Source organism: Nycticebus coucang, chromosome 17 (genome assembly GCF_027406575.1).
Source record: "Nycticebus coucang isolate mNycCou1 chromosome 17, mNycCou1.pri, whole genome shotgun sequence".
Taxonomy (NCBI): domain Eukaryota; kingdom Metazoa; phylum Chordata; class Mammalia; order Primates; family Lorisidae; genus Nycticebus; species Nycticebus coucang.
In genome coordinates, this window is record NC_069796.1 from 3,792,970 (window position 1) to 3,817,422 (window position 24,453).

Here is a 24,453-nt window from a genome sequence, read left to right on the forward strand (position 1 = left end):
GGAATTTCTAATCTACTAAAATCTCCAAATATGTGTTTTGAAATTGTGCTGATATTTTTGCTGGAAACATGCACTTATGCAATGCTTTTAAAATGTTGACTTTAGGACTTTCTTCCAATTATGTTACACTACATTAGATTTAGCACTGTTTCCATTTACAGATATTATTTTAATCTTAATTAACCAGAGAATGAGCTTTCCCTCCCAGTCTTGTGTCTACATGACCAGCATGCTTTTTATATCTTCATAAAGTTGTTTATAAAATGTGCATAGCTGAATGGATGCTTTTGCAAGTTTTGTTTATAGAGAACTCACAGTCTTCTGGGAATCTTCTCCCTCAACCCCCCAAATGGGTCACAGACCAGCTCTTTATCCGTGTTTTGTGGACTATTGCCAAGAGTATTGTTTCAGAAAATGATCTGCTTCCTAACTTACAGAAAAACGTGTTCAGGATCTGCCTCATGGTTGTCTGGAAGCTCAGTTAAGGTGTCTGTTTGGGGTTCTGGTTCCGCATCAGTGATTTCTTTCTTGGCTTTGATTTAATTAGGCCTGAGGGGCAGAAAGTGAGAGAGTCTGCGCCTTCCTATCTGAGAGCAAACGTCAGCAGTCCTGTAAGGATAGGGCCTCACATCCGCCTTCCCCCTCAAATTACATTTTACACTTTGCTTGAGCCATTTTCATCACGTTTATGGTTCTGTTCATCCATCTCTTCACATACACGTTGAATCTGATAACTTTGATAACTGATGGGAGATTAACCGGCTTAATGAGGCAGTCCACCCCTAGTACACGAAAACCACACCTTTTTGAAGACAGGAGAACTGGGTTGGAATCTTGGTTACCATCTCCCAGCTTTGAGACCTTTGCCAAAACCTTTGAACTCCCTGACTCTCGGTTCCCTTGTCTAAAACCTGAGGGTTAAATAACTGCCTCAGAGTGTCCACTCACAAAGTGCACTTCGTGAAGTGACTCGCCCCGTGGCCTCACGAACTCCACAGAATCCGAAGGGGCTGGGTGCCCGATGCTTGCGGTGTCCCTAGTCCCGGCCCATCGCGGTACTAAATAGTCACAGCGGGGATTTTGTTCTTTTTTGTCTGACCCCCCTTTTGCTCCTCATGAGAATTTTTTTTTTGCAACGTGTGTATCTTCACAAGTAAGTATTTAATATGGTATTAAATTGTATTCCACTTTGAGCCTTGGGCCTTTGTATGTTTTTGCTTTTCTAACATTGAGGTTGCCTTTCCTCTTATTTTCTCACTGGAAACCTATTTTTCTCCACCTTAATATATATAATTACAACATGATATTTCATGCCTTTCTTCAATTGCTATTATTTATTTTGCATTCCTTAATTGTGATTGATGGCACAGGAGTTTATTTCCTCCATAGGTAAGCTTTTTCTTGGGTGTGAATATAGCAAAGCATTTCTTCCCAGCCTTCTCTAAACTGTTTCATTGGCTGCTAATATGCAGAATCATTCATGGGGCATTTCAACAGCTGAAATAAAAGAACTGATGAATTCAGGCCCACAGGCCACCCTTTGGTCTTTGCAGCTGAGTGCTTTTGCAGGGAAGAAAAGAAAAATCGTCAATGCTCCAGGCACGGTGAGAAATGTGCGAGATATTATTACATCCTGAAAAAATTAAATGTGGTTGAAATAAAGACCTCTCTGCAGCAAATAAGGCACGCGAGCTGCTTTACAACACCAATAAGCTGTTTGCTATAGCAACCGTGGACCCGGCTCTATAATCCGATATCCATTTGTGAACTATTCAAGGGTACCTTCCCCTGAATTACAGAGAGTTTATAAACTGCTGTATTTGGCAGGTGTAATGTGTGTGTGCATGTGTGTGATTTTCCCATTGAAGAAAAGACATCAATTTCTTTTAGTATTTCCCTAAAATTTCCCTTACAGAAATTTTCCAGTGCTGGAAACATGCACTTATGCAATGCTCTTAAAATGTTGACTTTAGGACAAGTCAACATTTCCCTTGTGTAGGTAACTCCCAGGGGCAGCTGTTAGTACCAGGAACGCCAGCCACCCCAAGTGAAAGGATAAGGGCCAGTCAAGCGGTCAGTCGCGTAACTGAGTGTCCCTCGGTGCTTCCAGTTTAAACATTTAAACATCTGCTAAAGGATATCACTAAGATTTTAAGGGAGTGGTCTGGCCTAGTGTGTTGTGGTTAATCCCTTTAAAGCTATATTATTCCTACAAATTCTACATTTTTCTTCATTGTTTTTGTTTACAGTACTGAAGTAAATTAGTATGTTTAAATGATGGTTATATAAGTGGAGTGTTTTAATTTTTTTGTTTTGAAACAGAGTCTCACCTCTTGTTGCCCTCAATAGAGTGCTGTACCGTCACAGCTCACAGCAACCTCCAGCTCTTGGGCTTAGGCGATTCTCTTGCCTCAGCCTCCTGAGTAGCTGGGACTACAGGCGCCTACCACATTGCCCAGCTATTTTTGTTGTTGTTGTTGTTGCAGTTTGGTCAGAGCTGGGTTTGAACCCGCCACCCTTTGTATATGGGGCTGGTGCCCTACTCACTGAGCCACAGGCACCGCCCGAGTGTTTTAATTTTGAAGATGTTTTCTGAAGTTTTGCTCGCTTTGTGTTATTTTTTTCTTTGTCTTACGGGTGGTAATTGAATGAATAGAGTCTTTATCTTGTAATTTATTTCAGCAAATTAAAGAACTTGCCTGATCACTGAAATCCTTATACAGTGGAAATAAAGAGTAATAATATGAATAATAATCATAAAGCTATGGAAAAGTGGCTAGTCTTAAACAACACATGAAGTACCCTCTCTTTGTACATACGGATGATGTGAATATAGTTTATAGTAGCAAATGAAACCTAAAAAATTCCAAATCATTAGTTGTTACATAGTGATAGGATGCTGGGAAAGATACCTTGATAAATTGGAAGAACTGATTGTTTTGTGGATCAAACCTTTTGTTCTAAACATCTGATTTGTTTATTGTCTTCTTCAGTTTTTGTTACTTTTGTCAACTTCCTTCACTTGCTATTTCACAATTCTCTATTGCAACACCAAGACATAAGTAAGGAAATAAAAGTAGATGATCCTCAAATAAATTAATTTTGCTATTTACTACCACCACTGGAAATTTGAAATTTCTAGCTTATGAGTATAAATACACATAAATTGTGTTTGTGACAATAAACATCAATTACTCAAATAACATTTTTTTTTCTACATTTAGAGGTGGTACAGAACAGTGCCACGGATAAATAACGTCTTTCCTTTACCTACAACATTTCTGGCCTGTGACTCTAAGTTTACATGGCTGCCAAGGAGTAGTTTAAGCTACAGTTTACATCTTGAAATACTTGTCTGGAAAAATAAGCTGGAGTGATAAGAAATACTTCAAGTTATAGAAGTTTATTGCATGCTCCTCAGTGGGGGGAATCTCCTTTCTACTTTCTCTCCATCAATAAATTATGGGAATATTATTTCCTAACTTAGTATGACCAGACGTTTAGAACTGATAATGAATATTTATGTTAATGACAAGACAGATAAAAGGAGCAGTTATCTTACAGGATCATCACAACCCATTCTTAGAAAAACTAGGTGGGGCCGTGGTGACTCAGGCCTGTAGCCCCAGCACTCTGGAAGGGGCAGGAAGATGGATTGACCTCAGAAGTTCCAGACAGCCTGAGGAAGAGTAAGACCCTGTCTCTACTAAAAATAGGAAAAACTAGACAGGCATTCTGGAAAACACCTGTAGTCCCAGCTACTAGGGAGGCTGAGGCAGGAAGATCACCTGAGCCCAGGAGTTTGAAGTTGCAGTGATCAAGGCTGAGACACTCTAGCCCAGGAAATAAACTGTAAGAACAAATGAAAATTTTAAAAAATTTAAAAAAGGAAAGGGAAATCCAAATTTCATCAGTAGAGTTTATCAAAGTCAAATGTCTTAGTAATACTATATATTGGAGAATGGAGAAACTGGGTAAAATGTACACAGAATTTTTATTACTTCTTACAACTATGTGTAACTCTACAAGTATCTCAATTAAAATTTCTATTTAAAAAAGGAGAAAGAAAGGTCATAACTCCTCATAGTCAGGGGAAGCATAATTTTAGATATTTAGATCATCATGGTGCCTTTGCAAATCACTGAAATGTTCCTGGATAATGAGGAATGTGGGACTTAGACCTTAAGAGAGAAAATGAATGAAGAAATGTAATCCTTTCATGTACGAATGTGAAATTTACAGTATGAGTCTTGGATGTGCTGAACTAAAGTAACTCAATACTATAGTCAAATTGGGGAAACATTAAAATTGGCGGCTGAATCCAGTACCTTTGCTTACTAAAGGAATAGTTATGATATTTTTAGTAAAGAAGTTCGCATTGGAGATAGAGTTTCAGAAGTTGGATAAGCCCTTTACTGTTTCATAGTATCAAGAAAGAGCGACTTTATGTTTGCCTTTACGAGTCTCCCACTATTTCACAATACCATGAATATTCTTACATCGCTTTCTAATTAAATTTCTCATTTCAGTTTAATAATGATTTCATGAATATCTTAGAAAATCTGTCTTGTTAGCTACTCCAATTTCATAAATTTGTGTAGTTTTTTTCTAGATACCACTAGTGGTTTTAACTGCCCATGACAGCATCTATAAACAGCATTACGTAAGTTTAGATTGACGAAGATGAGTCAATATTTATGTCCAGTTGAGTGCATCATTAATTAGAACAGGGACTTACTGTCATCTTTCAGGAAAAAAATGTACCCACAAGACTGTAACAGTCAAGAAACTCAGATAATTGTGTGATATGTATTTTTAATGGCAAAAGAATGCAATTAAAAAATTTTGCTCTCTGCCAGATGCAGTGGCTCACATCTGTAATCCCAGCACTCTGGGAGGCCAAGACAGGCAGATCACGTAAGCTCAGGAGTTTGAGACCAGCCTGAGCAAGAGGGATATCCTGTCACTACTAAAAATAGAAAAACTAGCTGGGCGCTGTGACAGGTGCTTGTAGTCCCAGCTACTTGGGAGGCTTATGTTGCTGTGAGTTATGACTCCACATCCCTCTACCCAGGGTGAGAGAGTGAGACTCTGTCTCAAAATAAATAAATAAACAAACAAACAGGGCAGTGCCTGTGGCTCAGTGAGTAGGGTGCCGGCCCCACATGCCGAGGGTGGTGGGTTCAAACCCAGCCCCGGCCAAACGGCAACAACAACAACAAAAAATAGCCAGACGTTGTGGTGGGCGCCTGTAGTCCCAGCTGCTCGGGAGGCTGAGGCAAGAGAATTGCGTAAGCCCAAGAGTTAGAGGTTGCTGTGAGCCGTGTGACGTCATGGCACTCTAGCCGAGGGTGGTACAGTGAGACTCTAGTCTCTACAAAAATAAATAAATAAAAATAAACAAACAAAAAAATGTTTCTCACCTACTAGGACTCTACATAAGATTAATAAAAGTGTCCGCCAGCTAATCAATGGACGCGTGACAGATTTGAGCAGTCTGTTACCGTCCTAAGTTGCAGCTGTATCTTAACAAATATTTAATGTTATTCAGAGTCTCCTTTTGCTTATACAGTTAAACTAAAAAATGATTAATAATTCTTTTCACAGCCTGACCTGAAATTCTACTTTACAGAAATATTCAAGATCATCTATTGACTTCATATACACACACACATAGATGTACTACATTTATATTTTATACCTATACACACACAACTCACCTGTGTGCTGATCCAGTGTTTTTTTTGAAAATATAAGTTGGTTGCCAGGTGCTTCATACATTTGCCTCTGTAAGTTTATATAAGAGTAAGAGTTTATCTTTGTTATCTATCTACGTTAACACTTAATTTCCCAGATAGGAAATGAAATAAGAACAATGTCTGTGATAAGTGCCAATACAAGGAGAAAAGTTTACTAACAACTTGGGTAGAAACATAAACCTGAAAACTACGGAGAAAGATCATACATGCCTCTGGTGTTTTATAACAACCGACGAGGTGCTGAGTTAAAGAGCAGAAATTGCCATAGCCATATAAGTTTTTAATTAATTACTCCGTAGTTATTCATTTTTGTGCTTAAAGAGAGCTGTTATACAGAAAAAGTTTTATGTTTCTAAGCACACTTTTGTTTTGAGAGTAAATTCTGCTTTGTACGTTGAACTATTTTGATCATTCTGCATTCTGTCCTCAATGCACATGGGTTGAACTTATGGCCATTACAATAACAAACGTGTTTTTGATACTGCTCTTCAGCACTTATTATCATTACTGAGAAAGTTTAAGTTATGCTTTCTTCTGTAATTTGAAAGAAAATATCCGTTTCATTGCTGTATGATATTTTTAAGAGCTTTATAAAGCTGTAGTTATGTCGAGAGCTCTTGGTTGGTGTTTCTCAAACCTGCTTGTGTGTGGGAACCACCGCGGGGTCCCGGAAAGTGGCAGGTGTAGCAGGTCTGACCTGCCTTCCCAGCAAGGCCCAGGCTGCTGCTCCACTGACTGCGCTGAAGAGCGCCCTCTGCAGGCTTCTGGAATAGACTGCAACCCAAATTGGGGAAGCCTGGGGGACAGAGTGAAGTCAGAGAGGTTTGAGTTCTTCTTTTGATTCTGCATTTAGAACCTCAGTGTATTTCTCAAGTTCGTTGGCATTTTCTATTGTTATACTTGCCATTCTAATGCATTTTATTTAGCTCTTTTGACAGGACGTTTGTTTACCAGCAAAGAGGACTTGGACCAATTGAAGAAGACACCATCCTTGTCGTAGACCCAAATACCGCAGCTGTGATCCAATCCAGTGGCAAAAACCTGTGAGTTGTTGTTAAGGCCTGTCCTACATCAGATGGGTATAAAGTGTGTCTTGGGGTCTCAAAAGAGTAACCACAGCCAGCACCTGTGGCTTAAGGAGTAGGGTGCCGGCCCCATATGCCGGAGGTGGCGGGTTCAAACCCAGCCCTGGCCAAAAACTGCAACAAAAATAAATAAATAAATAAATAAAAAGAAAGAGTAGCCACACGGCTATACATAAGAAACGATGAGATTTATAGGGCTACCCTTTCATTTTCTAAATAGATGGTTCTAAACCTTGACTGAACACTAGAATCACTTGGGAAGCTTAAAAAAAACTAGATTCATATATCTGTTGGCAATTTGTATGTCTTCTTTTGAGAAATTTCTATTCAGGTTTCATTTCAACACTGCTGAAAGAATAAGGTTCAAATGTTCTCACCACAAAAAAAAAAAAAATGAGTATTTGAGGTGATGGCTATATGAATTAGCTTCCTTTAATCACTACACATTGTATGTCTATCTCCTAACATACGTTGTGCCCCGTAAATATATACCATTATAATTTGTCCATTTACAGTTTCAAAAATTAGGTGCGGATTCAGTTTGGGGTAGGTATAATACACTTGAAGCTTCCTAAGTTGTTTCAGTATGCAGTAAAGCTCAAAAAAAGCCATTGATATCCATAGCTAATGAAGTGAGTTGCTAGTCAGGAAAATCTGATGATTAAAAGAAAATTCTTCAGCAGGAAAATTCTTCAGCATAACTAAACTCATCGAGTAATCACCATTAAGGGCTTCAGTCCCCATCACAAAGTGAAGACTAAACAAATGTCATTTTTAGAATTCCTTAGTACGCGTGTGTAATTTGGCCTTGAAAGCTGCTGATTATTTAGTTTTATTTCCAGATGGAATTTGGCAGCTAAAAGAAAAAAAAAACTTGGCTGCTGTTCTTGGTCACTGAAAGAAGGGGCACCTACTTACAGAGCTCCTCGGCCACAGTGACCCGGCAGAGCAGGAACTGTGCCCCAGTCCATCTGCCGAGGTGCAGGGAGGGCCAGCTTTGAAATCAGGGAGCTGCTGCTTTGGAAGCAGTTTCTGTGCAGATGAGGATAAGGAAACTCAGAAATCCTTCCACAGCATTCTCAGGTGATCCATTTGGGGGACCACGTCCCCCCGGCTAGCCCCACTGCTCCGTGTCTGTACCTGCGGCAGAGGGTTCTCTGCATTCACCAGAAGCATCCATGTTCCAGAAAAGGGTGACGGGGGAAGGCAGAGACACTGCAGCTAAATCCACCCAGCCTTCAGTGGGGTGTTTGCTTGAAAGTAAATCATGACCCCCACCTTCGGTTGCCAAACCAGTGATCTAGTTCAGTTCATTATCAAGATCAGAGTCTTACAGTCTTGGCTTGCGAGGAAAAAATAATGTCTGAGCTGCCAACAGCATCCTAAGGCTAGACGCTGACAGACAGAGCTTCTGATCATCAGATGCCATTGAACCTTAGTGAGCTGTGCTGTGTCCAGCTTCCTCAGCCAGGTCATCCAGGTGGACCTGCTACAGGGGTTAACTGTCCCTCACTACCGTCCAGCTCCCCCCACATCACTTTGCTTGGGCGTCCACAGCACGAATTTCTTCAAAGTTGTTTTGGGGGATTATTTTCTTTAGTCAGCACTCTTTACATGTGAGTGCATGCATTTAATAGTTTATATTAACACAATATTACATTTCTTTGTAGTAGTATATTTTAACTATTCAAACTATATAAATCATTTGCTCTCCTCTGTACAATTTGTTTTATGCACATTTCTAAGATTTTAATGTTTATGATCTTAAGACCTTTTTTTTTTTTTTTTTGTAGAGACCGAGTCTCACTGTACTGCCCTCGGGTAGAGTGCTGTGGCATCACACAGCTCACAGCAACCTCTAACTCTTGGGCTTACGCGACTCTCTTGCCTCAGCCTCCCGAGCAGCTGGGACTACAGGCGACCGCCACAATGCCTGGCTATTTTTTTTTGTTGTTGCAGTTTGTCCGGGGCTGGGTTTGAACCCTCCACCCTCAGCATATGGGGCCGGCGCCCTACTCACTGAGCCACAGGTGCCGCCCAGGACCTGTTTTTAAATTGATGTCATTTGTATTTTTCACTCTAATATTCCACACTTTATAATAAATATTTATAATTTCTATATAAGCTTAACTACTGCTTAAGATGGATAACAAGGAGGTCTGTATTATAGCAGGCATTTTTATTAACAATTAATTTTGTTCTTTTCTATCATAATACAAGCATTCATTTATCAACGTATGAATTTGTATCATCTTTATGGATTAATTAGAAAAGATAATCCCCTCGTGTATGCTTTGGGAATAATATATATTTTACACAATTGTTTTTATTTTGCAGGTTTTACCTGCCACATGGCTTGAGTGTAGATAAAGATGGAAATTACTGGGTCACAGACGTGGCTCTCCATCAGGTAATCTCCCATTCAGCAGTAATCGAATAGAAGCTAATAGTTATCCTTTCAACGAACTGTGGAATTGTATAAGGGTTTGGGGTTTTTTGTTTTGTTTTGGTTTGGTTTCTTGTGACTCAGTAATTTTATAAAATGAAAACGGAAAAATCACATCTTAGTTCTGGCTGCTATAGTCAAGTACCACTGACTGGTGGATACAGACAACAGAAGTTCATTTCTCACAATTCCAGAGTCTGAAAGTTCAAGGTCAGGGTGGCAGCTTGGTGAGTCCTGGAGAGGGCCCTCTTCTGGGTTTATTCTGCCCACTTCTACCTGTGCCCTCACGTGTGGAGACAGTTCGAGCTCTTCTGTCTCTTCTCAGGCACTGATCCCATTTGTGATGAGCATGAGTCCTGAACAGCCCGCCTCCCTAATATCATCACTGGGGGGTCAGGATGTCAGCTTGTGAATTTGGAAGGGAGACAGATTTAGTCCATAGCAATCAACATCCTGAATTTTTCTTTTAGAGCTCAGTGCTAGGAAAAGCTAACATGTGAGTCATCTGGTCACTCTTCTCCCTGTTGCTGGCAGGAAGCTTAAGGCCAGATGTGAAGCTTAACTATAATGACTACATGTGCCTTTCCAACTTCTTCTTTAGCTTTCTAAATTAGCTTTTATTACCTCTGTCCTGAAAGGTGTAAGGGGTGGTGCCCAGAGAAGGGGCCACAGCAGAGATGTTCAGGCCAGGTTTATGGAAAGAGGAGGGTTACTCGCCTGGGCAGTGCAAAGGTGGTGTCTGTGCCCACCCTGGGGCAGTTAGAGACCCTGCTTCTATGGGGCATGGGGCGTAGGCAAATTTCACAGCTTGCCCAGCAGGTTAGAGTCCTTTGGTGTGAACTGATGGGACTAACCAGATCCTTTGTGCCTTTGTCTTAGGAGGAGAGGAGGAGGAGGGGAAAGGTTCTTGTGAGGCTGTGTTAGGTCCCCAATACGTCCCTAGGTCTTTTCTCTATGTTATCACTTATATTTTGTGTTTTCTTTACTAAGCTATCTCAATCTTCTATAAATTTTAGGTCTCTAGTAAATACCTATTTATACATAAAAAATCAGATTTTTGTTCATTAAAAAGAGGTTATATTTTAATCAGAAAAAAGTCACAAGATTTCTCCCCAAACTACAAGCTTATCAAGTTTAATGCCCTTCTTATGAATATATTACTCATAAAAGGTAAAAATTAGAATTTGAAAGACACGTGAATCACTAAGTTGTTCTTTCAACAGTTGCCATGTGCTTTCTGAAGATCATTGTAATATTAGCTAAAAAAAAAAAAAAAAGACAAAAAGGGATGTAGGTGGATGGAGCCGGGGTCTGTGTATTGGTCTCCATTCACTGCTGATTCACTGGTGCTCTTGACTGAACCACTTAGTCCCACAGGCCTCAGTTATCAAGTGAAGGAATCAGGCCAGATGATTTCTGGGGTTCCATCAAGTTATCTTAAAGTATCTTATTTTAAGTAAGTCTCTGGGAACTTCACTCCAACTGCTGGTGAAAATGGCCTTAGTCACGTGTGTGTGCGTGTGTGTGTGTCAGTATTAAACAAGAAAAGTAGGTAAGACTTTCATTCCTTCTCAAAAAGGTGTTCAAACTGGACCCGAACAGCAAGGGAGGCCCTGTGCTGACCTTGGGAAGGAGCATGCAGCCAGGCAATGACCAGAGCCACTTCTGCCAGCCCACCGATGTGGCCGTGGACCCTGACACCGGCGCTGTCTATGTATCAGATGGCTACTGCAACAGTCGGATTATACAGTTTTCACCTCAGGGGAAGTTCATCACACAGTGGGGAGAAGGTACCCAATGAGACATTTTCTCTTTTTGAGACAGTCTCGCTCTGTTGCCCAGGCTAGAATACAGGGGCATCATCATAGCTCACTGCAGCCTCAAACTCCTGGCTCAAGGGAGCCTCCTGCTTTAGCCTCCTGAGTAGTTGGGACTACAGGTGTGTACCACCACATCCAGATGCTTTTTCTATTATTTGTGTACAGCCTATCTTGCTCTTGGTCGGGCTGGTTTCAAATTCCTAACCTCAAGACTCCTCCTCCCATGGCATCCCAGATTGCTAGCATTATAGACAGGTGGGAGCCACCTCACCTGGCCAAGACTCCTCATCTCTCATTGTAATTGTTAGCCAGTATCACCAAGAACAACACATCGACGGCCCTTCCCCATTCTGTAGGTTGTATTCATCCCCTTGGACCCCTGTATGAGTCTAAGTGGTTTAGTCACACATACACACACACACACACACACACACACACACACACATCTTATAAAAGAAAAAGAATGCTTCCACCAAAAAAGTTTCTCCGAATAGGGAGAAAATCTGTAATGTGTGTATGACTAAGTATAGAATGAACTTATAAACTTCTCTGCCTTATTTTTCCCCTGGTTTCAGATATTTGATGGTTTGCTTTCATGAATTTGGAAAAATAAAAAACTACAAAGTCATGAGTGATTTCATAATTTGTGTTCTGAGGTTTTCCCTTTGTTCTGTAGAGTCTTCGGGCAGCAACCCCAGGCCAGGCCAGCTCAGTGTCCCTCACAGCCTGGCCCTTGTGCCTCCTCTGGGCCAGCTGTGTGTGGCAGACAGGGAGCATGGTCGGATCCAGTGCTTCAACACTGACACCAAAGAATTCGTAAGAGAGATCAAGCATCCATCATTTGGCAGAAACATCTTTGCAATTTCATACATACCAGGTAGTCACCTTCATGTCTTTGGTGTTCTTTTACTGTACTCCATCCTCGGGAGCTTTTTTTTGTTTTGTATTTCATATGCTCTCTCTATAAACTTTCTTTCTTATTAAGGCGTTGAAGATGCATTCTGTATCAGATCTTTAAGGACGTTCCGTCTGTCAGTGCTCACGGGTCAAAGAACTCGAAAGATTTAACAGTTGTTTGTAATGGTGTAAAAAAATATTCCCAGACATTGATTTTCACTTTTCCTTAATTACAATCATCTGCTCTAGTTATTAAATGATTAATACTATGCCTTCCCACATCATAAATAGATAGTATGTGTGATAGAATCAGTTTTCAGAATGTTTCTCTTTTGCCTGTTTAAAAAACTAGTTGGCAACTTAAAAAAATGTATGTAAAAAGAAGTGAAGATTATTTTTAAATACCAGGAAAAATAACCAATAAAATCTTTACTTTTTCCTTATTTTTAGAATAGGTTTTCTTCACCTTAAGAAAATTTTAAAAATAATCCAGACTTAGAAAATAATATATACATAATTCAATTGTAAAATAACTTTGCATAGTATGTCTTTAAATAATGACTACTGAAAGTATACTGAACTTCTAAAATTTATATTCAAATTTTATAATTTTTGATAAGTTTACTTTTAATCCACAAACAATAATCGTATATATGTATGGGGTACATACGATGTCATGGTTTGATATATGTTTAAAATGTGGTGTGACCAATTCGCGTACTTTTTTGTGGTGAAAAAATTTTGAATGGACGCCTTTCGCAGTTTTGAAATATAGTACATTATTATTTACTGTAGTCACCACCCTGGCCATAATGGAGTGAAACTAGAGATTAGTAACAGGAGGAGTTTGGGGAAATTCACAATTAAAGGGCGCAATATATCTTACTAAAAATATCTATGGCTGTATTAACGCAGCACTGACTGTGGTCATCTCTATTAGAAGCAAATATTTATGCGTCTAATGCTATCAAAGTGGCATATAGCTACTGTTTTCACAAGTAGTCCCCAATTTATTTAGAATGTAAAATAAAAGGACTCAGATGACTGAACAAGGCAAGTTTAGCTTCCTGGGGGCCTAAAGAGAAGGAATGAGTTACTCATAAAGGCTAATGACAGAGAAAATGGCAGGTTGGTTTCACCACATGTTTAAAGGAAATTTTGTCGGGACCATTTATTTAATATAGGGTGATCACATTCATAGTAAAAAATAAATAAATCAGTGATAAGAAGAAAAATACCAGGAGAGAAGGAGAAGAAATCTCTTTAGAAACAGAATCTAAATAAAAGGCAGTTCTCCCTCTCATAGTTCATGGTAGTAAGTGGTGTTTATGGCGTTGATTTTTTTTCTCAGTATGATATCCTAAAAAAAGTAAACTGTAATCCTTAAAGAGTGATGAAAATCCTCAACAGTGGCTCCGTGTTGTTATATTTTATTATGTTTTAATTCTTTAAAAACGTAATACTCAGCCATTTGAATTATTGATTTAACCAAAATATCATCATTGCCATATAATTTTACTACAAAGAGTATCCATGGGATTAAAATTTAAAAAGTGGTCTAATTTGTTTCTGTGGGGGGAAAATGTCTTCGATAATCTGAAACATGCATCTCCCATTATCAAATTCCACTGGTTTAAAATCAGATTGTTCTGTTTATATTGTAACTTCATTTACTTTCATTGCATATTTTTTTCTGATTTAAAAGATCTGATACTCCCAAGTTATTGGCCAAAACAACCTGATTTTTCCCAGTAACTACTTAGAACCGCTGTGATATCCATGCCTCGGTCCCTGTGTCTTCCTGATTTCCACTGGCTTTCCCAGCTCCTGATATTCCTATTACAAGGAAGTTAGTCCTCTAACCTGTTGGGTCCTGATTTGATTACTCAGGGGTAATGAGTTGCTAAGTATTTATTTTTACATTTGCTAAGCATTTTCTTTTCTACTTTTGTTGCCAATGGTAGGGAACAGGTTGACCTTAAATTTGTTGTTTGTATGACATACATACATATATATAAAGTCCGGGTTTATCCATATTTTAAAAAAGCCTCCCTGGCTGTGTTCTTTCAGGCTTGCTCTTTGCAGTGAATGGGAAGCCTTACTTTGAGGACCAAGAACCCCTGCAGGGATTTGTGATGAACTTCTCCAGCGGGGAAATTATAGATGTCTTCAAGCCAGTGCGCAAGGTATTCCTATTCATTGCCTAGGTTTTAATTTTTATAAGAATAAAACTAAAACATGAATCTTAGCCTTTACCCTGTACTTGAATAACTGATGAAAAACACTTCTAGGAGATGTTTCATCTTGAGAAACATTTTAGCTTGGTTGCTGGGACTATTCTGTTAGGACTTTTTTAGAATATATGTCCTGTCTGTTCCTAGATGAATTTCTTTAGATACAAATTAATGCTGTATGCAGTTTTAAGGTTCTTAGTAGGCCTTGCGTACATAGATGAGTGGTCTGTAAATTCAGTATCGTTAGAATACCGAAAAATAGCAATAATAATGTGGAAAGTACTTGTTATCTTAGACCCGACAGACATCTTTGCTTTTTTTATTCTGTGACTGTACTGACCAACAAGATTTAGAAATAGCACTTCCTGGAATTTATTCATGCTTTCAAGATTTGGTTTAAGTTAGAGACTGACATCTGGTGTTGGCTTCACGGATGTTTTGCCATTGTTTATTTTAACATGTGTCTTACAAACCCGCGACTGTGTTCAGTGGACTCTCTCTGCAGTGTGAGTGCCAGACTGATCAGAACATCCACACACTGATCAGTGTGCTTGGGGCACAGCAGTTTTAGAAAGTCCAGCTTGCTAAAATGCTGAAAATAAGGGTAATTTTTCAAACCTATGTTTCTGACTTGAAACAGAATGCAACTATCATTGGACCAAGTTTCACCTTAATATTTGTAATTCTTATCTTATTTATTAAGATATCCGCACCAGCCCCATACACCAGGGCTGGAGGGTTCAAGCCTGGCCTGGGCCTGCTAAACAATAATGACAACTACAATAAAAAAAAATAGCCAGGCATTGTGGCAGGCGCCTGTAGTCCCAGCTACTTGGGAGACTAAGGCAAGAGCATTGCTTAAGCCCAAGCGTTTGAGGCTGCTGTGATCTTTATGCCACAGCACTCTACCTCGAGGGTGACATAGGAAGACTCTGTTACGGAAGAAAAAAGAAGAAAAAAAAAAAATATATATATATATCAAGGTGAAAAAAGGTGTCTTGATGTTTTAGAAATGTGTTCTTCTGCCCTTCCCAGAGTAGCCAAGAGCAGTATTTGGCTCATTAGCACCTTGTAGGTGGCAACCAAGGTGGCCGGAAGGGCCCACAGTCTGGGGATGTTCCTGTCCTGCTCTCTGCCGTGTCTGATAACTGTTGACTCAGGCAGATCAACAGAGTCAACCCACCGGCCTCACAGGTGAAGGGAATTACCCCCCTGCCGACTGGCAGACCCAGGGCACCTTTGGAGGCTTCAGGAGACAGATGTCTTTGGAGGCTTCAGGAGACAGATGTCTTTGGAGGCTTCAGGAGACAGATGTCCATGTCAGCACTGCCGTGTTTTTAAGGCTATCTTCAAGGAACCAGCTCAGTAACCCCAAAAGAAAGTCCCGTTAAGTGCTCCTTGCCTCTGGCATCTCAGGACTCAGATGATGACTTGAAATGAAGAGTCGTATTAAAATGCAGAGCGTCCGGTGTGTGACACATCTTTGGGGGGTGAGACACAATTATAAGAGGGACTTTAGCTGACAAATGCAATCAATATAACCTGGTTCTTTGTACAATAAAACACAGAGTATCCGAAGTAGGTACTAAAGCCCAGGAAGGACTTGGAGGTAACATTCAATTTATTTCCTTTGTTGACCAAAAATATTGCAAACACTGGCCTTTGAGAGTATAAAGCCCGTGGAGCACAACCTGCACTATTCAGATGATGGGACACCAACAGCACACACTTCACCACTGTAACCACCACTGTCATCACGGTTATATATTCACGGAACGGAATTCAGCCTGCACCCCGTAAGGCTGTTAAGATGTTAGGAAAGGAAAAGTATAAAACCGCACGTGGTTGCTAGGCAGAAATAATCTAAATGCTCTGAATCTTTGAAATGACTTCTCTTATCAGTAATATGCAAATAGTTTTTAAAGTAGTACATGATAACTGAATGGGAATAATAAAAATTAAGTCCTTTTGGCTTACACAAATGTAAACAGGCAAATTGTTACGTCATTAGTGATGAAACCGTAGAAGAAACACGGAGGCAAAAGTAACTATGAACAACTAGGTAATGTAACATCTACTAAACAGCACTGTCAAAAATAATCTCCCTGTACATCCTCACTTTTTAATAGACTCACAAGTCAGGGGTCAGAGTTTCTTGGCAATTCCTGATGCCTAGAATTATGCCCGGCAAGTCAGCAGCCCGTGAGTGAGTGAGTGACTGCCCTCGCCCAGAGTGGCTCTGCTGGGAATCATTCCGGCTTGACTGCTGTGTTCACTGCTGTGTTTGGGTTTTGCTGTTTTCTGGCCTTTGCACAGGGCTCGGGGCGGCCCCCCCTAACCTGTGGCTTCCTGTGTTGGCAGCACTTTGACATGCCTCACGACATCGTGGCATCGGAGGACGGGGCCGTGTACGTCGGAGACGCTCACACCAACACCGTGTGGAAGTTCGCCATGACCGAAAGTGCGGGGTTTGCAGCTCACAGTCCACACCGCCCCTCAGTTTTATTCTTGACAACGTGTGAACCAAAAACACTCGCCTTTCTTTCTCTTTACCCAAGGGAGGAGAAATCAAGGCATAAGGGAGTTGTTAAAAGATCTCTTTGGTATCCATTTCAGGGGTTAAATTAATCTTTTTCAATTGGAGGGAAATACCCTTTTTGGTTGTTTGTTTTTTGCTAGCAGTTATCCCCTTGTTTCCACTGATGTGCCACAGGAAACGCTTGATGCCTGAAGTAACGTCTGTTACGTTAAAAGCCGATGTAAATTCCAACTTAGTTCCAGAAAGAGGAGGTGGCTTTGGTGCAGCAGAGGGGCTGACTTGTCTCCGTGGGGCGTCACTCCCCACGTGGTTCTTTAGCTCTTGGTGGCTGGGGGCATCTAGGGACGGTGGCACATCTGTGGGAGACGTGTTAGTCCAAACAGGAAGCCCTTCGAATTTTCTACTTATGTTTCAACTTTCCCCAGTAACTGAATTGCTATATTTTCATGGAACTCAAAATTCTGGCTGGAGACAGATTTGCTTTATCAGGATCCAGCCAACTAGTTTGGAGTTTTCTAATTGCAATGTGGACATTGTTTTTAATTCTTAAAAGTAGACTAACGTAACTCCTGCGGTCATGCTAACAAACATAAATTTTGTCAATTGAAGTGTTCCGAATGCTTGCTACGTCGTCCTAGGCCTCACGCTTGAATGTCCAGAGATACTGCTTTTAAATATGGCAGGGCCCAAGAAATAAAAGAAGCTGGAGATGAGGAGGGGAGTGAGGATGACAAATTCAAGGTATAGAAGCTGCACAGACGATTTTTGGTAGAGAACAAATAAGGACATGAACTTGATAAAGAAAAAAGTGTTCTTTATAAAAGGAAAAATACAAACTATAACGAGGAATGAAAATAAACTGTAACAAAGGAAAGTAAAATTAAGAGTCCAAAACCAGACATGAACCAGATACCATTCAGCTGTTGGATCTAGTTCATTTGGTAACTGCTGTCTTCAGAATTATCCTCTGAGTAACTTTGTTCTTTTACAATGAGGACCCGATTAGAGCTGAGTGGGCAGAGAGGCCTGTGGATTATTCCCTGGTACCAGCAGCTTCACTCGCCCCATAACTGTGGCTCCTTCACCACCTGCATCCTCTGGGAGGATCCACCAGGCGTGGGCAGATAGGAAAGCAAAGATGTGTGGTGATTCCCAACTGCACGACCAAACTCAGGATTGTCCCAATGACAAAAAAAAAAAAAAAATGCACAAATACTTGTAAAGGTGGAAAGACTTTGGAGATCTAGCCACTCTGTTCTGCAGATAGGTATATGATACTTGAGCTCAGTATGGGTTCAGTCACTCCTGTGAAAGCCCCTTTATGCCCCTCTCATGGTTGATACTTACCAGAGATTTACGTCTGAGTCAGCTGGGATGGTTTCTGTCTCCACTCAGAATCTATAGAAAGAAGAGGAATGCTAATACCTGTATGTTGAACAGTCTTCCCACGCGAGTTTGATACATCCCTCGAGTAAGAAGCACTGTGAATTTTTCAGCTTCAAAATAGAGAATCCTCCAGCATATACCAGAGTGTCATAAGTCTGGTGAATGTACTTGTGGCACAGTGAGATGCTGGTGAGAGTGAACAAGTGCCTCCCTCATTTGCTTCTAGTACGTGGTGTCTACTCAGGCAAGTCCACCTGTGTCAGCTAGAAGACTTGTAATCCACATGGCAAGACTAGTCGTCAGTCTCAGGTGTTTCCCACATGGAAACAGAACTACCAGATAGCTCAGAAATAGTACAATATGGTGAATTCCATGAGAACAAGCTCATTTTAAACATGACGTTCTTAGACGTATATTAGCTTTTCCTGGGAGATTTTATTTAGGATTCATGGAACAACTAATTGGTGGTTTGTGCTGAACTCTTTTCTAGTATAATAATGAATTAAAAGAACATTGTCTACTGAGTGAAATATCAAAGTTTGTAAATGTTCATCTTGAGGATTCCGATTTTCTGTCTTTCTGTGGTGCTGTGTTACAGAAATGGAGCATCGATCAGTTAAGAAGGCCGGCATCGAGGTCCACGAAATCAAAGGTTGGTCAGATTCTTCTTAGGACTTTGAAACCAAAGGTTATGTGTGTTTAATTTCTTTATAGCTCCTGATTGCAAATTAAAAAGTTATCAGGCTAAAAATACAACCTAATAAATGATCTGAGACGTTGGCGATGCACTGGCCCTTTAAGCCTGCACACTGCCACTGCTTTTCCTGATAAATGGAGTAGACGTTACAGCTCAGATCACTGATTTCCACTGACGGAAAGTGATTGAGGATGTAAGAAATCTATAACCGGTGAGCCAGAGATATTGAGAGGAGAAAAAGTCAATTACTTTTGGAAGTACATAACCTCAAGGAAGCAGAAAAATACTGTTCAGTATACGGGACGAGGCCTTTTCTTAGTGGGTGCTGGATATAAAGGAGTGAAAAGTATCTTGGGGAGTTAATGCTAGAGGATGTGACATGATTAGCTGCTCCCTTAGCTCCTATCTTAGTACCATTTAGAGCCCAAGATTGACTGAGGGCACTGTCGCAGGTCTAAGGGGAATTAAATTCTGCCTCAAGAGATCTACCCGGGGATGGAGAGAGAGACAGCAGAGAGAGGCTGCATGCACATGCACGCACACGCACATACACGCATGCATGCATGCACACACACACACATGCACGCACGCACACGCACATACACGCATGCACGCACACACACGCACACGCATGCACGCACACACTTGCACACACGCACACGCACGCAGCAGCCTAACCTCAAGAGATCTACCCGGGGATGGAAAAAGAGAGAGCGAGACGGCCGAACCTGCATAGCTGACCACCTCCCTATGGTGGCCTCCTCCTTCAGTTGCCCTAATTGTCACAGACCAGACGTGCACCACAGGTGCATAACCTGTGCAACAGGCCCTGCCCTTTTTGTCGGCCAGCTCCATATGTCAACCAGTTAATTACACTCCTGTGAGTGATTAATTTAACACACACAGAGAGATACTAATAAGAAGATTGATGGTATATAACACTGGGGAGAGGAAAACGGGATTTAGCTACGAGTAGGCAACCATTAGGGTTCACTTGGAATCCCTGTCCAGTTATTTCCTCCCTTTGTCCCGTTGATATTTGTTCATTTTCTGCCCCCGTAGTGTTTCCACATCATTTCTGGTTAAGAACTCCCACCACACATCTCCCATGAGGTGCTCCTAATGTTTCAGTAAAAAAGTAATTGCAGCATCAGTCGCTTGCAGATGATTCATCTAGATGCTCAGACTTACTTCTCTTCCTTTCTCATGAAAGCAGGTCGAAAACAGATGGAAAGAAACAAGAACCAAGAGGGAGTTTAGGGATTTTATGTAGACAGATAAGAAAAGATAGCCGGCTCAAGGGGTAAGATAATATTATAAAATAAATAGCAGTTGTTTGGCATTTATAGAAACCCTCCTATCCAAGTGATATTCATAGCACACTCATATTCTGAAGAAGGTTCCTTGGCCCTAACCTTCTATCATTGATTGATATATATATATATATATATATATAGAATTATTGATAAATTCTGTTTGTCCTGGAAGAAATATATTGGCAAAAATATTATTGTTAAAGCTATCACTGTGGAGCACAAACAACGGACTACACAAAAATGATCCGATTTGATCTTTACACCAACCTCGGGACAGTTGTCACCATCCCCATTTTATCCCTGAGAAAACTGAGAATGGGACTCCCTCCTCAGGGAGTGAATGTCAGAGCTGGGTTTCACCCCCAGGTCTGTGGGGGGCCAACACCCGTGTTCTGAGAACCTCACCGCTCTGAACACGTCACGGTTCTGCTGAGGAGGGCTTGCCAAGCACCAACTCTTTCACCATCAATTCTTTCAAAACTGCAGATTGGGAGTGGTTGCAGTTTACTCTGAAACCTCTAGAGTTTCAAAATGCTTTCAAATCCTGTTTAAATAGATCCCACCAAAAAGTTCTAGATGATACTGTGGCCTGTTGAGAACAGCCCAGCCACGTGGACCTCCCCTTAGCTGGTCCTGGTGAATAATGCCGTCCTGGAGGCCGCTTCCTCTCCACGCAGTGCACACCCCTATGTCCACTGGGTTGAAAGCCTCCTCTCCTTGTAGCCAACCAGCCATTCAAATAATGAATTTTATTGCTGTGTCTTGCCATGATAGTCCTGTTTTAGTAGCTACCCAAGCTTAAAATGAAGGTGTCTATTCCTCTTCAAGCCCGTATGGCTCTCATTAAACCTTTTGTTAAAGATTATATTTTTATTCCAAAAGGAGCATCTTCTCTTTTTATCAAAATCTTCAAGCTTAATTCAAACCACGCTTCACAAAAGAGAGGAGTGAAGACCAAGTTAGTTTTAACATGTCTTAAATCTTCTAATTTATGTCACCTTTGAGGACACTTATCCCTACACTGAAGGCTTGTGTCACTGGTCAGTAATAACAAGGTTTTAGAACCAGTGTTCTGCAGAAGATGCAGGAATAAAAAACTCAGGCAAGGGGCCTAAAGTTTCAAATAAAGTTACTAGAGATAAACCACAAGTAGCAATATCCCACCCAAAGCAAAGCCCACACATTCATGCTCCCTAACCCCAATAAAAGATGATGATAGCAAATCAGTCTTAAGAAAATTTTAAAAAACAGAAACAAAACTCCCAAGTGCAGTTTGCTTCTTGGGCCTCGTGAAACATACTGTAGGGAAGGACATTACATTTAAAAAAAAAAAAGTACACCCTGGCGCCCCTTGTCCTCCAACTGGTTGCTTGCTAGTATTATGTTTAACCCTATAATCTATCCATCACTATTTTCTTGTTTAAAAATAGAATGAGTTTCAATATAGAGCAAGGTCGTATCTATTTTCTGCAGTAACAAAGGAATCACTGTTATATTCCTTTTGAAACAGGGACTTAGGTTAAATTTGAACCATCTAAGTTTGTGGATCAGTCCCTTTCCTTTCCTCGCTTTCACGTTTCAAGAGCCACTTGAGGGGACAAAAGAAGAAAAAAGAGGGTCTCACCTTCACCACGGACAGGGAAGGAGGGTCTCGCCTTCACCACGGACAGGGAAGGAGGGTCTCGCCTTCACCAGGGACAGGGAAGGAGGGTCTCGCCTTCACCACGGACAGGGAAGGAGGGTCTCGCCTTCACCACGGACAGGGAAGGAGGGTCTCCCCTTCACCAGGGACAGGGAAGGAGGGTCTCGCCTTCACCAGGGACAGGGAAGGAGGGTCTCGCCTTCACCAGGGACAGGGAAGGAGGGTCTCGCCTTCACCACGGACAGGGAAGGAGGGTCTCGCCTTCACCAGGGACAGGGAAGGAGGGTCTCGCCTTCACCACGGACAGGGAAGGAGGGTCTCGCCTTCACCAGGGACAGGGAAGGAGGGTCTCGCCTTCACCACGGACAGGGAAGGAGGGTCTCGCCTTCACCACGGACAGGGAAGGAGGGTCTCGCCTTCACCACAGACAGGGAAGGAGGGTCTCGCCTTCACCACGGACAGGGAAGGAGGGTCTCGCCTTCACCAGGGACAGGGAAGGAGGGTCTCGCCTTCACCACGGACAGGGAAGGAGGGTCTCGCCTTCACCAGGGACAGGGAAGGAGGGTCTCGCCTTCACCAGGGACAGGGAAGGAGGGTCTCGCCTTCACCACGGACAGGGAAGGAGGGTCTCGCCTTCACCACGGACAGGGAAGGAAAGGCGGGCTGGGGGCCTCTGCAGGGTGGTGGTGATCACAGGCTCCCCGCCGGCCAGGTGGGATGACTGAGGGAGAAACACACCTGCTGCAATGTCACTCAGTCAGTGTCCCTGAGTCCAAGAAGCTGACTGGCTCGGAACATCCCAGCAAAGAGCTAAAATCTGCCGTTTGTGTTATAGATTATGTTTACAGAGCCTTCAGTAATTTGGGAAATACTTCCTTAGAGGAGTGTCCTGCAAGTTACTAAACTGATCATTTCACATGAACCAGAGATTCTCCTGCCTGTGTCAAGCTGCCTGTCCCTACCATTTTGTCAAAGTCTCCCTCAGAACTCAGAATGTACTTAGTATTACAAATAGGGCAGAAGGGCCCACCAAGGAATTGACAAGAAACCTTGCCATTCTTTTTGGCAAATGTGCCTGGGCAAATTCCTATCAGCCTCACACACGAGGGTTTCTGTACAAACAGACATATGCATATGTGCTGCTCAGAGACAGGAACGTCTTAAGGCTCAACCTCATTGTCAAGTTATTAGTTACTAAGATCCCTGCAGCAGGTGACCGAATTTTATTGCATTAGATTCCTGAATGAGACTTTAGGCCTGATACCTGCCCAGTACCTGCCAGTGTCACAGAATAGTTGTGCAAAATATTCCCATCACCGATTCAAGGAATACTTAGTGCCTCTCTGTGCACTTAACATTTTGCTGAGAACTATATTTTAAAAACCACAAAAAGGACACAGTTCATTTTTCCCTTATGTAATTATAGAATTAACACATGCAACTGTGCATGTGGAAAAAAATTCATTGAACATGAAAAAGATTTATAAACTAAAGATACAAGGAAACAAATACTTATCAAGTGCCTTCCTTATGACAGACATCTATGTCCAATAGTTTTATAAAGGAGGTATTATTATCACAGTTTTAAGGGGAGGTCATGAAGTCTCGAACAATGGAAGTAACTTGCCCAAAGTTATGTAGCTAGCTCAGGGGAGGGTTGGGATTTGGGCCCAGGTGTGTTTGACTCCAGTATGTACACCAGTACCCTTGCTACACAACACTGCCTGTTAATTTTAACTTCAGAAAAATACAAAAGAAAGATATATGGAAGTTTATGGAATTATGGCTAAAGAGGGGAGTAAAGGTAGAACCAACCAGAACCAATTTGAAGGTAAAATAACCATTCAGTGGAAACAAACTAATCACATTTCCTGCTGCCGGGGTGGTAGATTCAGAGATGAAAACACGAACCCCAGATGCCTGGACTTGAGAAGTCCTTTGTGAACAGTGTCGATTTGACGGGGCGTGGGGGGCTGGGAGGGTTTTGGAATTTTCGGGTCAGTTGAATATTATGAACTCTTCTTTCCCTGAAGAAGCCGAGGCAGTTGTTGAAACCAAAATGGAGAATACACCCACCTCCTCAGAATTGCAGAAGATGCGAGAGAAAGCGAAACTGATCCAAGAGCCGGGCCTGGGGGTGCCCGTTGTGCTCATTACAACCCTTCTGGTTATCCCCGTGGCTGTCCTGCTGGCCATTGCCATATTTATTCGGTGGAAAAAATCAAGGGCATTTGGAGGCAAGTAGAACGAGCCCCTTGAACTTGGAGACTGCCTTGGAAAGAGTGTTTGGCCTAATTATCCTCAGGAGTTTGGTTGTGATGTTTTTGCTTTGTTTTATGTTTATGTTCCAAATGCTGTCTGTGGTATAATGACAGGAAGTATATCTAGAGCCTCTGAGATTTGGGTAGTTAGATTAAAATATAACCTTTAATTTTGTCCTTTAGCGGTTACCGTAAATGTGATTATTATCTCCGTAAGCAACTGGGCAGGTGATAGAGTCAGCGTCAGTTAGCTCCGGGGTCAGGGAGGAGAAGGACCCTCCTGCCGTTAGCAGTAAGCTCAGTCCTCAGAGCACCTCATTAGTTATTTGGGGCTGTATTTTTCTCCCCATCAGACTGGCTGGAGCTCCTAG

At 41.6% G+C, this 24,453-nt stretch overlaps 1 protein-coding gene across 8 annotated transcripts in view; it reads left to right on the forward strand.

Moving 5' to 3' along the window:
- PAM (peptidylglycine alpha-amidating monooxygenase) overlaps positions 1-24,453 on the forward strand; it is a 282,185-nt gene that overhangs the window by 253,891 nt on the left and 3,841 nt on the right. For 4 of the 8 annotated variants that reach the window (XM_053566342.1, XM_053566347.1, XM_053566343.1 and 1 more), the window contains 8 exons: positions 6,686-6,802; positions 9,182-9,254; positions 10,870-11,080; positions 11,787-11,987; positions 14,078-14,193; positions 16,603-16,702; positions 18,765-18,818; positions 23,855-24,058. In XM_053566342.1, coding sequence (XP_053422317.1) covers positions 6,686-6,802; positions 9,182-9,254; positions 10,870-11,080; positions 11,787-11,987; positions 14,078-14,193; positions 16,603-16,702; positions 18,765-18,818; positions 23,855-24,058 — 1,076 coding nt within the window. The remainder of the gene's footprint in view (positions 1-6,685; positions 6,803-9,181; positions 9,255-10,869; positions 11,081-11,786; positions 11,988-14,077; positions 14,194-16,602; positions 16,703-18,764; positions 18,819-23,854; positions 24,059-24,453) is intronic. The other 4 variants (XM_053566345.1, XM_053566349.1, XM_053566346.1 and 1 more) reach the window with 2 other exon arrangements.